At 41.6% G+C, this 16359-nt stretch overlaps 1 protein-coding gene across 4 annotated transcripts; it reads left to right on the forward strand.

The window, feature by feature from the left end:
• The first annotated feature begins 1200 nt into the window (after positions 1-1200).
• On the forward strand, positions 1201-15974 carry GYG1 (glycogenin 1). Of its 4 annotated transcripts, none has more exons than XM_080604646.1 (8): positions 1201-1628; positions 4363-4498; positions 6309-6483; positions 6835-6997; positions 10792-10918; positions 14050-14269; positions 14924-14974; positions 15176-15974. In XM_080604646.1, exons 1-8 carry the CDS (start codon positions 1622-1624, stop codon positions 15344-15346), a joined length of 1050 nt encoding a protein of 349 aa, XP_080460772.1. In that variant the 5' UTR covers positions 1201-1621; the 3' UTR covers positions 15347-15974. The 4 variants fall into 4 exon arrangements, with proteins under 4 accessions (XP_080460772.1, XP_080460770.1, XP_080460771.1 ...); XM_080604645.1 differs by lacking the exons at positions 14924-14974; positions 15176-15974 and adding exons at positions 10286-10366; positions 15036-15175 and having other exon boundaries at positions 1203-1628; XM_080604643.1 differs by lacking the exon at positions 14924-14974 and adding an exon at positions 10286-10366 and having other exon boundaries at positions 1207-1628.
• Positions 15975-16359: the final 385 nt, after the last annotated feature.

Here is a 16359-nt window from a genome sequence, read left to right on the forward strand (position 1 = left end):
AGACTCCACTCCTACAGGTGCTTCCCGTCAAGTGAAAAAACAGTGTTCAGTAACACCTTTTAAACCGACTGATCTTAATCTCTGTGGGTCGGCTTTTAGTTTTTGAAGGAAAGTAAGGGTTGAGCACTTTTAATGGACACAAAGTACCTCACAAACCACAGAATTATGCCAGTCATCTAGACTTGGTCTTGGGAAACTGGCTCTAGGTGACCCTGTTGAGCAGAGATCTGGACCCGATGACCTCCAGAGGTCCCTTCCCACCTCAGCCCATCCCATCTGTAATTCCATTATTATTTGTACTAACCCACATAATTGGTTACAGTATCTTGTGTGTCTATGCCTTTCACGATTCGTCATCACGTTTAATTGCTCAGTTTTGATTATTACGTAGAGAGCCACGTGACTAATGAAGGAGCTGCACTAAAGTCTTAATATTTATAACGCTAGCAAGGTTGCTAAAGGAGAGCTTACGAAGTTATTAGCACCCTTCCTACCTTCCTGAAAAGGTACAGCTTACATTTCTGCAAGGACCAAACTTGAGGCATGAATCAATTATAGGTGTATCTCCTCATCCTCTCCCCCCCTCCTCCGACTTTCCCTCTCTACTCCATTCTCATGAGAGTCCAGAGGGCCACAAGGATGACAAGTGGGTTGGAGCACCTTTCATATGAAGGCAGGCTGAGGCAGTTGGGGTTGTTCAGGCTGGAGCAAAGAAGGCTCCAGGGAGACCTTAGGGCGGCCCTCCAGTACCTGAGGAGGGCCTGCAGGAAAGCTGGTGAGGGACTGTCAGGAGTGCAACGACAGGACAAGCAGTAATGGCTTTAAACTAAAAGAGCGCAGATTTAGATTAGAAGAATAAATTCTTTACTGTGAGGGTGGTGAGGCACTGGAGCAGGTTGCCCAGAGAAGTTGTGGATGTCCCATCCCTGGAAGTGTTTAAGGCCAGGCTGGATGGGGCTTGGAGAAACCTGGTCTGGTGGGAGGTGTCCCTGCCCATGCCGGGGGCGTGGGGTGGGAGTAGGGAGCTGGAATGAGATGGTCTTTAAGGTCTAGTCCCTTGCAACCCAAACCATCCTGTGATCTTACCTAACGACACGCACTCCCTTGAGGTGCCAAGCACCACCAACGATAGCAGTTACAGTCTCCTAACTGAGCCACGAGGGCGTTAACCCTAAAGTGAAAGCTCCTCCCCACCCCTTCCCTAGGGCGGCCGCAGCAGCAGCACTCTCCCGGGCCAGCGGCGCTGCCAGCCCGAGCCGTGGCTCCGACCTTTCCTCCGCACAGCGGAGTATTTTCCAGGCCATGGCGGCCTAGGAGGCACCAGGGGAGACACACGGCCCTCACGCCGCGGTCCCACGCGGCCCCTTCGCCCCCTGCCCAGGAACCTCGCGCGCCGCCCGACCCTGCCCGCAGCCCCAAGACGAGTGACGTGCCGCCGCCGCTGGCCATCATGGCGGAGGCCCCGCCCTAGGCGGTCCCCCGGCCGCCGAGGGGTGGGGCCTCCGCCTGCCGGCCAAAGACAGCTGGCGCGCGGCCCCGCCCCTATATAAGGAGAGGCCGCAGCGCAGAGCTCGGAGCGCGGTCGCCGCGTCTGCTGCGGCCGTCCCGCGGAGCCGGTACCATGGCAGGTCAGTGCCGCACCTCCTCGCGGCCACCCGGCCCCCGTGCTGCGGCTCGTGAGCGCTGCTGGCGGCGCGGGCTGGACGAGCGGGGCTGGCACGCCGTCCCTGGCCGCGTCCTGGCCGCGGCGCAGGGGCAGGGCGGGCCGCGGCGGCCCCTATTTTTAGGCAGCAGCCCTTGCCAGCGGCGAGCTCTCGGGGCGGGCTGCTGACTGCGGCCCGCGATGCGAGGACGCGGCGAGCTGACGCCGCGGCCGGTAGGGGCCGGGGTTGCCCGCGGGGGGCCGTGGGGACGGCCCGCCGGCACCTCCGTGCGGGTTAAGAGGACGCTCCCGCTTCAGCCCGGCTCCGCGCCGGGCCCCGTTCCCCGCCGTGAGGGAGGCGGGAGGGCGCGGGGAGCTCGTAGGGCTGCAGCGGCTCGCAGGAGGAAACCCTCACCCTCTCCTGAGACACGGAAGAGGGCTCGTAGTTTCCGGGCGTCTCGGTGCTCTGCAGTTCCTTGCCGCCTTTCCAAGTATGCCTGGCCTCTTTTTCTTCCCTTTTCCCCCCTTGTTGCTTCTGGTGAAGCTGTCAGCGACGCCGGTTTCACTTTCAGATCTGGAAGGCTGCAGGAAATCATCTGCTCTGCCTCTCCCAGTGCATGCTTTGCTTAGTTACTCCTGTCTCTAGGAATCCTGTACTCAGGACTGAGAGGTACCAGTACCTAACTCGGAGAGCAGGGGAGTAGACAAACAACTGTGAGAACTCTGGATCTGTACGCTGGCACATCTAAAACAAGTTAAATGTTCCTGGGTCAAATATAAAACAGCTGGGGCAAACGTTCTAGTACTGTCCTGCACACTGCCTAATGACTGCTCCTAGCTCAGGCTTCTGGAATGCTGCTCTTCTCTGTTAGGGGCCCCTGCAAAGACTGTGCCATACAGCTGCTACAGCCTGTGGGCTGGACAGACAAGCATGTCCCTGGGCATGCTTCTGGCTGAGAGCTCAATTAGAATGCTGTGCAGATATCGCTCCCACGTTATCTCTTGCAGATTTTACTTCCATATAGAGCAGTAATTGGTCTTGCCTAAACCATAGTATGGATTCATTTATAGCGTGTGAATGTACTTCTGCTATGACTGTAGTTGAGAGAATGTGCAAAAGAGAATATGCTCTATTCAAAACTTTGGAAAGCTGTACTAATTTTGATGCTGTACAAGTTGCTTATACCTTCATCCCATCAAGCAGTCATAGTGAATCCTATTGCAGTTGAGATGTAATAGGGACTTCTTAACCCTTACTCCATTTGTAAATTGACAGTATTTTCTGTAAAACCCCTGTGTGTGTCATGCAAGCTACCTAACCAGCAAACATGGCAACACAGAACCTGAATGCACTTGAAAGTGAATTGAAAAATACTTAATTTCTGGCATTATAGAAGCATTTTTGAATTTTGCATTTGACCACTAGAATCAATGTTTCTGGGGATGAGCTGGTTTTGCTGCTAGGTGAAGTACAAACTAGCTATAAAACGCTCTAGAGCTTGCAAACCAGGTTTGCTGAGCTTATAGACCATTATGGTACATGAGTTTGTCAACTGTTTAGATGGCATTACCCCCCCCCCCCCCCCCCCAAAAAAAAAAATGGCGAAAATGTGACTTTCATGGGTTGAATAGTTGTCCCAAACAATACTACCTGAAAATAGAGTAGTTGGTATTTTAATCTTACTACTATGCTTGATCTTAAGTCTCTAAGTGCCCAGAACCCTCATTCCCCATCCTGATCTAAACTAGTTAACTTCTGTAAAGAAAATAAATGTTTCAAAAATAAATTCTACTGTAAAAATCTACTATTGAAATTGTTGGGAAGAAACCGTTTTGCTCATAGTGTTAAAATAGTTTGTTAGGAAAAAAGCATGCTTCTTTATAAAGCCTTGTAGCTTGGAAAGGGCTATGTAATGACAGCTAACAATGAACTAAGGAAATTTAAAGGTCGCTTTTTTGCCTATGTCAGTCCCACCCTGGCAAAAGCTTGTATTATATGGCCTCGATAAGTAGTATATAGCAAAGTGATGCATCTTCTATTTTTAAGGTACTGCTAGAGCAGAGAATTATAGTAACAATCCAGCCTTACCTCTCTAGAGAGCATTAAAGAGCAAAAACTATTGCTACAAGTCTTGAATTGCTTATCATATTACTTGATACTTCCCATTTAAATCTTGCATTCTTGTTACACAGCTGCAACCATGTCTTTCTAAACAACTCATCTGCAAAATCCTGAGCTACTAAGACTTAGTACTGTTGTCCAAGATCTAATTCAATGCGTACTTTCATTTGAAAACAAAACATAAGTTTTATTGTGCCCTAGCTTCAGGGTTCAAAGCTGAGCCCAGTGTAGCTTTATAAAGCTCTGCTGCTACTAACTTTAAAAAAAGAAAAAATGCAAGCTTACTGCCTCTAATAGTTTTAGCTTAAAAATAGTACATAATTGGCTAAAATACATCTCTAGACCTTTTTGATCATCTGTAACATCTGGCATGACATATTTAACCCGTGGGGAAAACTGCAACTGGTTTTCTCTTGCAACCGTTTTTTGTACTGCATTTTGCCATGTGTCAAACTATTAATAGCAAGTATAGCTACGCAATGCTAATATGCTTTGTTCTGCCACATAGGTAGGCGCAATGCTGAGTTAGTGCATGTTAGAGGTCTTTAGTCTTAAAGTAGCAGATTGTGCTAACTTTGACCAAGTTAATTTCTTCCAGACCAGTCCTTTGTGACTCTAGCCACAAATGATTCCTATGTGAAAGGAGCACTCGTACTTGGTTCATCCTTGCAACAGCACAGAACAACAAGGAAGTTGACTGCACTTATAACTCCTCAGGTCTCAGATTCTATGAGGTAAGGTCACTTAAATACATTAAACTGCCACAGCTGCTGCTGTTGTGAAGGTTGAAAAAAGTTAAATTTCTTGCTGGTAACCTTCCAAAACTCTGGAAACTGAACTAAGCTTAGCAGAATTAACTTAAACTATCTGGAATTCTGTAAGAGCTTCAGACATAAAACATTTTTTTTCCATATGATAAATTTAAAAAATACTCTCTAGTTAGAGCACTAAGCTACGGCATATTTCAACTAGATCTTTGCTCTTTTGTAGCCCTACTTAAAACTGTCTGACAATGCAAAGTTGCCCATGCCTTCATTAGCTGCGTATGTATGCATATGGAGATGGAAGTAGGGGATTGGTATTTACATCTGAAGCATTCTGGATTGAGTTATTGTAACCCAAACTATTGAAATTTAGTAGATGCTTCAAATCAGATTTTATCATGGAGAAGAAAATGAGTAGAACTAATGTAGCAATCACGTATGTTAAATCAGCAGCATGAAGGCATTTGAGTATTACCACAAATTGAGACAGCTGCTTTCTACAGCCTCTCTAGAACTAGTCTCAGCATGGAACTGACAAGTTGCTTTTTCCACATCTAAGGGTTGTTGGTGGGGAATAACTCACTTGCTATATGAACTACAGATTACAGGTCAAGACTTTCTACGTGAGAAGTTCTGAAAAGATAACGTACAGGGATGGTAGTGGTTCAGTAACAAATCAATCTCTCTGGAGTTCTGTGGGAGCTGAACAGTCTTATCGCTATAAAGATGGTTCACATAGGTACATCTAACATATTAAGTGACTGTGCGCCTTCAAGATGAATCACACAGACGTGCTTACTGTGATAGACCAATGCAGTTAGTACCATGCCCTTAAAACAGCTATAGCAAGAAAACCAATAGATACGCTACTCGATAGGTAGTTAAATGGAACTTCATACTTTGTGTCCACAAGCAACATATGCCTTAAATTCAGAAGCAACTGTCTGTACCAAACTGTTGGTGTAAAGACAGCCTTGCAAAACAGCGTTCTAAAACACGTTTACAAGCTCTGTGGCTCAAATCGAATGGTCTGGAGTTATTGGTACAAAATACTCTATAGAATAGTGAGACTTTACAGATACTTCATGTTTTAAGCTGCATGAATGTCTCTTGAACTAAACAGTTATGGTAAAGCAAAGGTTGGATATCTACCACAAAAAGGTACTATGCTGTCTGAAAACTTAAGTCACCTTCAAGGTGAAAATAATATTGAGTCAAAATGCTGCTGTACCCAGAACGACAATTAAGTGAGCCCTTACAGATTTTTAGGATAAAGAAAGTTTCAGTAACTGGGTCAGGTCACATGGCCCTAGTAGTCACAAATCCGGAATGATGTTGTCATGATTACTGTATAAACTTCCCTTTCAGCTGTTTAGTATTCAGCTGGTGTCCTGCTCAAGGTACTCTAACAACTTCCCATTTCTTAACTGCCTGTTGAAAGTAGACTGTTCACTCACCAAAAATTAGTTTGACCCTGGGGAAAAAAAGCCATGTGGAAAGCTTTTACTATGTAACCATGTACCTGGTAGTAATACCAATTAAAGCCCTGGGGGAGTGGGGAAGGTAGTAATTCTTTGCTCCCTAAAAGGTGCCCGCTACAAACCAGAAACCTTGAGGTTGACAGGTATATTTATGCATCCCACCGAATGTACTCAACTCTTACTGCTGGCACAAGAAATATTGCCAGGTTCTCTGTTACTGCACTTTTGTTCATGGAATTGTTAAGTGGTTCAGTACTGGAACAATAGAACTAAATTTTGGCCGCGAACTCTTTCCACAGGGAAGTGCTAGAAAAAGTATTTCATGAAGTGATTTTGGTAAACATCCTGGATAGTGGGGATTCAGCACACTTAGCATTAATGAAGAGACCTGAGCTGGGTGTCACGTTAACAAAGCTTCACTGCTGGGAACTGACACAGTTTTCAAAGTGTGTTTTCATGGATGCAGACACAATGGTAAGTGGTCATGTCTCATGGTACCTCTTCATGACCTGGTATGAGGGTTGTTGGTTGGATTTTTTTGTGGTGTTTGATTTGTTTTATTTTTGAGGGGAAGGAGGGATGACAGAGGTGGTCTTGCTGTTTGGACTGGTAACTCTCTAAAAATGTATGTGCACTTATTTCTAAGTAATTCCTTGTAACATGTAGTGTGTGGGCGCTATCTCCATATCGTCTTCCATAAGACAAGAGCATCAATATGAGAATTTTATTTCATGTCTTAAGATGGATGTCAAAATCCATTAAAACAAGATACCCCAATTCCTACCCTAGAAACCAGAAAGCAATTTTTTGCCCCCCTACAACTAGGTTTTGTCAAATATCGATGAGCTTTTTGAGAGAGAAGAGCTGTCTGCAGCACCAGATCCAGGCTGGCCTGATTGTTTTAATTCTGGAGTTTTTGTTTACCGACCTTCCATTGAAACATACAATCAGCTGTTACAGTTTGCCACAGAGAAAGGCAGCTTTGATGGTATGTATTCATTTGTATTCCAATGTAAGTTAGACCACAATGGTAACGGTGGTTGGGATGGCTCAGTAACTAGATATGTATCATGGGGACTCTGATGGAATTCTGAACTCCAGTGTAACTACACTATCTTATCGCAATAGAAGATATTATTCCAATATGTAAAACAACTACTTTCATCAGGTTTCCTGGAATAACATAAGAGTTCGGCCTCTAAACCGGCAGCTGTAAGCATTAGCAAAGCAAAATCACGTAACAAGGAGTCTTGGGATACAGCAAGTGCAGTGAATGCATGAGCAAATTGAAACTGTAGTGCTATGCTTCATGCATGGCTAAATAAATTCAGCTCTTCAACACTCAAGGCCAGGTGTTCTATGTTAACTCAAGTTACTGTGAGGAAGGAAGAGTAGTACAAGCAACTTGAGTGCACCTTCAAAGAAACTAAATTATTTGAAGATAAAACAGTCTCTTGATATTGTGTGATAGCTTCCTATCATTATAGGATGGTGACCATCTTTTTCCCAATATCAAGTGTGTGCAGCATTGACTGCTACCCACTGTAGGTCACTTAGGATTGGTCACTGTGCCAGACTTAAGTTTGAGAAGCCAACTTCTGCTGTCCTGTTAGTCTTTGCAATCTATTACCATTGCAGTGAACACACGTTGCTTGAAATCTGCTGTAGTTGAAGGCTTCTAAATGACGAGCTCTCTGTTTCAGTCACTAAATTTCATTATGTAGCTACTGTGGCACAAAACCAAGTCTTACCAAAAAAGCTGCAGAAAACTCTGTAATAAGACCATTAGATTTTACTCTTACTTGAAGGCAATTAGTCAGCTTGTTGACTTACCTTCCAGTACTCTGTAAATGGTAAAAATTCTAGATGCCGGTCTTAGTTTGTAGAATCATCCCTGTAACTTTATGGGCTCCTATGTGTGGCCTATTATAGAACATAAGTCTCAGTTGGATGCTTAATATTACCAGGTAAATGAGTGAAAATAGGTACTGAAATGAAGGGTCTGTCTATACCTCATGACTAAAGAGGCAGTGGTTGGTAGCTCTAGGAGTGCTCTCAAATGTTGGAGGTAAATTGATCCTCTAGATACTACAAAAGCTGCAGGATGGCACTGAACTGTTGGAATAAAAAAAAGAAAAACTTTATGGGAACTCACTGAGTAGCTCCAGTTATATCTGAGACTTGTCTCCTTTGAGCTTTAAGCTTGACTCCTAGCAAGTCCATCTTCTAAGCCTAAGGCCCCTGTTCTTTTAAAAAAAATAGAACGGCTTCCTCAGTGTTCTTTCTGACTCCAGAGCTAAAGCCACAAAATGGTGAAACTTCCTTGATGTTGTCAACATGTAGCCATCGTTGCAGCTGTTAACAACAAAAATGGTGGGTTAATGGTTTAAGTACCAAATTTTTAGAACTGTAATTTTAACTTCAGCTATAAACTTACTTAGCTTTTACTAAATGGTAGTATTGATCTAAATAATGAGGCAGTGGAGACTTACCTGTTTCTACCTGTATATGCTGTTATTGAGCTTATGAACTTGGAGAGAGTGGATTTAAACTTAAATTGATTCAGACAGTAATAAAAGTTCCTAGGAAACTTCCTAAGAAACATCTGTGGAGGGTTACTGCCCTTAATAGGGTACAGGGATGCAAACTCTGTAATCTACCAAGTTATGCTGAAATCAAGCTCAAAGCACCACATCTACAGTAGTACTAACTAGGAAATGCAAGACCTTCCAGGGCATTTCCTGATGATAAACTAGAGCAGAGGGATAGCTCCTATGTAATGCTGTTGTGCAGAAATGGTACAATGACAGCTACTTATATAGTGACAACTACTTTATGTAGAAAGGTGAAGTTCAAATAGACAATAGGGAACTAGAGGAGGAAAAAAGTCTGTTCTTTTTTTTTGAAAGAACTCAGGTAGTATTGATACCGTAAGAGCTGTTGATAAGACTTAAACAATCCTCTGGCTTTTTACCCTGGTATCTAAAACAGTTGCTTTTACTTTTAAAGACATAATGCAGCAGACCTCTATCTGTAGACATGTAGCTAATTAACTACTGCCTGATTTTATGTTTAAGGGCCAATCTGTACAAGACTACTGTTGAAGTCTGAACTAGGACAGCTAAACTTTGCTTTCAGTGGCTGCTTTGGCACAAATGCATGCAATCTGGAAAAAAAGAGTATGTGGAACAGGTCTGAATGATAAAGTCACGTAGAGTAAGTTAAACACACTGCTACCCCTTTAATTATGAGCTACCTGTTCTGAGGTCTCCAAGACTTTATCTTCTAGATTATTTTACTTTTAGCATAAACATTCATAACGCTGTTTTAAGTTAGAATTTGAGATGTTACTCATAACTGAGTAAAGACCAGAGGTCTTGTCTGCTTTCTTTGACTCTGATCTCTTGTGACAGGCAACTTGTTCAAAAGTGCTTTTCATCCGTAGGGGCAGAGAGGCAAGTCAGGGGGCTGAAATTACTGGACTGAATCTGTCTGCGGTGTCCTGCTCTGCAATCTGCATGTATGCTCACAGCTGTAGTGGGATATTTAGAACTCGTATTTGTCAGTGTATGTCCTGTAAGTTTAATTGCAAAGTGTCGGTGTTGGCACTTCAGTTACAAAAAGCAAATTCTGCTCAAATTGCATCGAGGGTGTAACCTTTCTACTGTCCTGACTTTAACTATAGGTCATTCAAAGAAAAGCAAGCAAACCTTTTTCCCGAATCAGCAGCAACTGAGTGCTTCAGAAAATTAAAGATTAAAATAAAACATACTGTCTCTTAACTATCTATCTCCTGTTTTGCAATGCTAGTTGTGAATGCAGTTACAGGTGGAGGGAAGACAGCAAATGCAAGTTGAGGGACTCTCTTCAATCTCCTTCATAGGAGGAACTAATTACAGTTCTTGAATACATTGCATACACTTTAGTCTAAGTATATTGACTGCAATAATGAATGAGAGGGTATGTAAGTAGCTTTTAATTCTCAGTAGTTGCTTGTAAACTAGTCTGCTTTGGGCCAGGTGCTTATTTTTTTTAGCTACTCTACTACTGACATACCAGACAACTTTAGGCTCATTTGACCTCATTACAACTTCTACTTGCAAACTGACCCCTCCCAAAACTGTAGCTCTAGCCATGATTTAGGTGGTTATCCTCACTAAGGGGTTAGTCAGCAGCTTTATAGTACAGAACTAGGAACTTCCATTGCCTGTTAACGGATTTGATTAAGGTTCTGTTTTAGTGCTGTGTCTAAGACCGAATGTGCTTTCCTTATTAGATCCCATTATAGGTAGATGCATCTTGGGCTGCAGGTTTCAAAGACCACTGACTCCAGCTTCAAGACCATGGTCATGTATCTGTAAGCATAAATAATAAAACTGATCGTTAGCACTTGGTCATGTGAGCTACAGTTTTGCTGAAGCAACTGTTTAGTACCCAATTGTCAAGTCTTTTCTGCTGTCTTGTACTGCCTGAAGATAACACTGTAAAATAAACTGAATGGCAGGGATTGAGAGTAGCCTGCTGTCTCTTAAAAACCAAAAGTAACCTTGCACATACTACTACTTTCATTCTGTTTGTTGTTTTGTTTGTGTTTTTTTTGGATTTTCAAAGACTGCAAGGTTTATAGGATTGTTTACAAATAGAACTGTAGGGATCAGTGCCAAACTCCTACTGGACATGACAAACTGCATTACCAACTCTTAATTAGGAAGGCCTGGTAGAGTGACTGAAAGACTCTAAAATAGCTGTATGCTTGTAGCTTATAAATCCTTTATCTTTCAGGTGCAGACCAGGGGTTATTAAACACCTTCTTCAGCAGCTGGGCAACAACAGACATGAACAAACATCTACCATTTATTTATAACTTGAGCAGCAGTTCTGTGTACTCTTACCTTCCAGCATTTAAAGCGTAAGTTCAGAATTCTAGGAAGACCTTCAAGAGCGTATATAAACTAATGTATTGTAACATAGTGAACAAGTACAATGTGAACTTAATGGTCGCCATTTAAAAAAAGAAACTTTAAGTGTGACCGTATAAATTTCTACTCTTTAAAATAAAGTTTACTTTGAAGTTTTACTTTAAAGTAAAAACATTAATAGTTAATTAAATTAATACTCTCCTGATGATAAGCTTTGAAAACTATTGGTAGTTTAAACCACTTATTCCTGGTGGTAATGTGCTTTCTGTAAATCAACATCACTCGACAGCTTACATGCAAAAGAGAGAATCGCAACACCAGTATAGGATACTGTCAGTTAGAGCTCTAGCCAAAGGCAATAGCTCTTGAATCTTCTTGAGCTGAACTTCAGCATGTCACTGATGGTATTGTTCCTGTCCAAATAACTTGCACTCTCATCACTTAAATTACTTTTGGCATTTAACAACTGGTAGCTGCAATCAGCCTATCCACTATTCAAATAAACATAATAAACAAGGACTTGCATAGAGGTAGAATTCTTTCCCAACAGTCTTTCTAGATCTAAGACTGTTCCTTAAGTAATAGCAAGATGGAACACTATAGCCAGGCACCATGTTGTTGCACACTTACAGTGTAAGGAAAAAAAGTCTCTTCCCTAGCAGTATTAAATTTGGTTTGTGAGTAAACCCTCTGTCAGTGGCAAGGTCACTCAAAAGTGTTAAACAGCAGAAAAGGGGGCAGCTATAAAAGCTGAAATGTTACACTGAAACCCATATTCATTAAGAGCTATGACAGCTGGGGGAGGGAGGAAAGTACCAATTGCAAAAAAACAATCTGATCTTTGAATGACATCGAGTTACTAGTGTCTAAAGCAGCAGCTAGCACAAGCAGGACTGTGCTGGCTCAAGGTCAGACTGTGTCTTGTGATCAAAACACCATCTGAAATACTGTCATGCTAAAAGTGGAATACTTATTTAAAGAAATCTATGCAAGCCTGAGAATGACTAAGTAGTTGGACAACATTTGATAAGCTAACGTGTATTGTAAAGTATGTCTGTTTTCCATGACTGGTTGGTGGTTATCCACATGACCTTAAATTCACAAATGACCTTGTTGCTAGGAAAGACTACTTGGACTGGGGACTCCTGATGAAGAAAATTCCATATAAGTGATTGAATTGATTGCCTAACTGAACTCAGCAGACCTTCAAACAGTGTAATGCTGGAAGTGCAGCTTTTAAGTAGAATGTTCTGTTCGATAGGTGGAACAACTTCCTTTGGTTAGATCAGCTACTCACAGTAAACAGCAGTTGGAATAAACTGAAATTTAAACCTACTGGCATTGATAACAAAGCTCTTTGTAGCTTTGTACAGCAAGGCTAACCTTCACAGCAGTCTTGGTAAAGAAAATGCCAAGTAATGATAAATGGTCTCTAACTTCAAAACATTGAATTTTGGGAGATGGGGAAAGACAGATCAGTTGCTGTAGCAAATGTGGACATAAAGCTTTTTAACAGTTCAGCTTAAACATCAGAATAAAGTACTGCATCTTATCTAGAAAGCAGATACTGAGGGCATAGTAGAAGCCTGGCATCTGTCAATTGTTGTACAGGTCTTTAGTGGGCAGAATACTAAGAATACACTTCTCCATTTGCAGAAGCAGTGTAACAAAATAAACTAGAGATTGTATAAGAAGTTTTAGGTAGCCTTGATTTTTAAACAATGACAAGTTTCTTGAGAGCAACAGCAGCCTATGATGAAGACAACTCAGGCTGCTAAATAGTGCTGTCACAGTTAACAAAGCTAAGGTAGCCCTACTAAGCCAAATCTTGACATATGGGTTTTGAAGTTAGAGCCCAGAAACTGACACTCCTCCCCCCCCCAGCGTGTATTCATATTTTTTTTTTAAATTGCAATTACTGGAATTCTTGACCTTGTTTCACCCATGCGTGGGTTTTCATTTGGCAGTAAGGTCAATAACGGTCAAAATAGTGTATGGAAATAGTCAAATACCACGATAGCACAAAATCCCCACCTAAATTGTTTTGAATATTGTATGGTCTTTGAAACATACCTGTACAGTCTCTGTATGTAGCATAACTCAACCAAATCCTGGTCCAAATGATCAGGGTATGCTCAAATAAAGAAAGCTGTTAGATAAACCAGTTTGGCATTATTATCCATTTCATTAGTGTTTTGAGAAATCCTAACGCGACACAAAATGAGCTAGATGAGACAGTCGCTATTACTAGAGAGAGTAGTATTGCTTGTTCTCCAAACTGACTCAAGCTGAATGCTATTTCTGGAATCATAGAGGAATTAAATGAATGCTGTCTCTTTTAGTGTAAGTTCTTTACTACAAAAGGGATGGATATTATCTACACTTCTTTTACAAAAGACCATAGCAGTAACAGGACAAAAGCTTCAAGTCCACATTGAAAAGGGAGTTAAAAGTGTTGAAAAAATGTTTTTAAAAACAAAGTAAGATTATTTAGAAAAATAACGATTGGCTGTCTAGCAAGATCCTGTAGCAAGGTCAGACGTCCTCTGAAAAGTCTAGATTATAGTCTTTATTTTGATTATATATACGTATATAGGTTAGAAGCTTTATTTTGCAGAGGTAGTCTTGCAGCAGGGCCTTCTGATGTTCCTTTATACAGGGCTGTAGTCCATAAGGGTAACTCTATTACTGACCCTTCTTTACATAATGCTTGTAATGCATCGTTATCAGGATTACTGACTGTGGAGTAGAATCTTTTTCACTTTTACAACTAGTTCCAATTGCAGTGGCTTCTTGAGACTGCTCTCTCCCAAGCTATGGACATCACTCTACCTAAAGACTTGACTGTAAGTACTTAAATAGCTCAGTCCGTTAGGTTTTGGCTGTATTCTGACTAGTGTAACATAGAATTGTCTGCATTTTTTCCCGTTACATAGTGATGCTTTCAGTCCCGGTAGGCATTGGCAGTTTTATTATTTAGTGTTTAGTTTTCTAAATATATTCGTATTTGTTTTCTGGACACCTACAAAGACTGCAGGTTAAAAATTTGTTTGACAGCCAAAACTCTTGTTTCCTAGACACCTGCAGAAACTGGGGAGTTTTGATGTTTTCTTTTCAACAGGTTTGGTGCAAATACTAAAGTGGTGCATTTCCTGGGAAGCACAAAGCCATGGAACTATACATATGACTCCAAAACAAAAAGCATAAAAGGCAATATGGATGACCCTAAAGTAGTTCACCCAGAATTCCTCAACATGTGGTGGGATACCTATATGACTAATATTCTACCATTATTAGAGCAGCATGGAATTGCTAAAGAACCTACCACAGGTGTAAACGTGGTATGTGTTTTAATGTTCTTATAGAAACTACCTAAGTATACGCAACAGATTTTGTGCTATCTCACTAATTTCCTTCTGTCTACTTCAAAGCCTGGGTGTAGTTTAACTGGTGGGGTGCAGAGTTTTTTGGCTTTGTTCTTTTAAGCTTGGAATAAAGGATAACACAGATGGGAAGTATGCTATAGTGGTCTTGAACATAGCTGTCTGCTTGCCTAGAACTACTTAAGAGCATAATGGTGCACCGGAAATGATACTGTAGTAACTTCAGTAAATAAAGAGAAGGGCCCTAATCCTTAATGTGCTGCAGCTAGTAACATTCTCAAACAGAAGAACCTCAGCTGAGCATGCAATATTCACATGCAGATCTTGCATGGTACAACAAATCTGGGTAGGCCTACAATAAATAGAGAATAGGTTACTTAAGTAGACTTGCAGTGATGAATCTTGATATTTGTAAAGCCAAAATAATGCTTCTAACTGTAGTTCTTAAGCACAGCTTAGTTAAGCACAGTTTAGTAGCAGGTGGCTGCAGACTTTACAGTCTCAGCTTAGTACATGGGCCAGTTTAAGTTCTAAACCTTTCTAAGCCTAAAGTTACTGATCTCTAAGATATGTTCTCTTTAATCTTACATCTTTCTAACGAACTATTTGCAGCTATCAGGCTTGGTCTATACTCTGGCTTTCTCTTGTGGCTTCTGTAGAGAGGTATGAAGAACTTAAACTCCCCTCCCCCCAAGTGACTTCTGTTACTCTGTTATTTTACCAGGAAAGCTGCATGATCCCTGCTTACCGGCAATGCTTGTTGCTGTGCATGAGAACATCCATTTAGTTGTCCTGTTCTATGGCCTGCTGCTTGTCTTAAATATGCAAGGTATTTCTGTATTTTTACTCTGCCTTTCATTTTAGGCAGAGGTTACAGAGGCAGTGTCCCACATGTCAGTATCAACACCATCACCAGTATTACCAACCATATCTTCAGAAGAACGCAAGGAACGGTGGGAACAAGGTCAAGCTGACTACATGGGAATGGATTCCTTTGATAATATCAAGAAGAAACTGGACTCCTACCTTCAGTAGAAATGTCAGTTTCAAGCACTGGCAATACAAGGACTTGTTCCAGAACTAACAGCTAGAAAGGTTGTAGATGGTGGTCAGTTAAGCTTGCTAGTAGTTTGAAAAAACTGTTGGCTGAAGGCCAGTGCAGTGCTACAGATGAAGACTGAGCAAACGCTAGGAAGCAGAATTCCTTGGGCCAGATGTAATTGTCCAATATCCAGTTCTCTCTACTAGATAAAGGAATTGCAGCTCACATTTTCTTCTGTTGCGATCAAATGGCTCAAAATATTCCTTGACACTGGGTTTGTACTTCACCACATAAAGGTGGTTAGCACCGATTCCTTTGCTTTCTGTTTTAGGTGTAAAATCTGATTGATGGGAGTGCTTATACACTAGAGTGATCGCTATTCTGCTTTACCATAAATGTATTGATGACATAAGGATACATAAATATGTAACAGTAATAGCACTGCTTTGCTCTTCTAGTCACAATTGCACTGAAGTTTTGACCAGGTTTTCTTACACAGTGCATACAGCATGGCAGAATGCATTTGTTCAGTTCGATATTCTGCAGGCCTCGTAAACTGAGCTTGATCTGTTATTTGCATTTGATGCAAAAATAAAAAGTTATGTTTCTGGCTTCCTCAAACTCTTGAGCAATTCTTAAAAAAAAAAGGGGGGGGGGAGCTTTGAAGTATAATTTAAAATATTCAACAGCTATAACCCTAAACTTTCTTAACTCCATTCTAGCTACCATTAGCAAATATCCAGCTTCTAGTTCTGCAATTATTTTCAGAGTATATATAATCACTTGCCCGGGAGCTGCTAGAGGAAATACCCGCTGAAGCTTTTCACAGAAGCAGAATGGAGCTTGGGAAAAGGGAATTTTTATTTTGATTACTATGGAATAAACTCTAATGTAAGCCCTGTAGAACATAAAATTGCTTTTAAACACAAGGGTGATACTATTTGGGCAAGTAAAAATCAAGTAGCTGCTTGAGTAACTGCACCTACCCTGATTAGGAAAACAATTC

This window comes from Anser brachyrhynchus (genome assembly GCF_964034855.1).
Source record: "Anser brachyrhynchus genome assembly, chromosome: 9".
NCBI classification, from domain to species: Eukaryota; Metazoa; Chordata; class Aves; order Anseriformes; family Anatidae; genus Anser; species Anser brachyrhynchus.

Coding starts and splice junctions, on each gene's coding strand:
- GYG1 (XM_080604643.1), top strand. Junction 6,998..10,285: donor AGAGAAAGGCAGCTTTGATG/GTATGTATTCAT, acceptor TTTCCTTATTAG/ATCCCATTATAGGTAGATGC. Junction 14,270..15,175: donor CTACCACAGGTGTAAACGTG/GTATGTGTTTTA, acceptor CTTTCATTTTAG/GCAGAGGTTACAGAGGCAGT.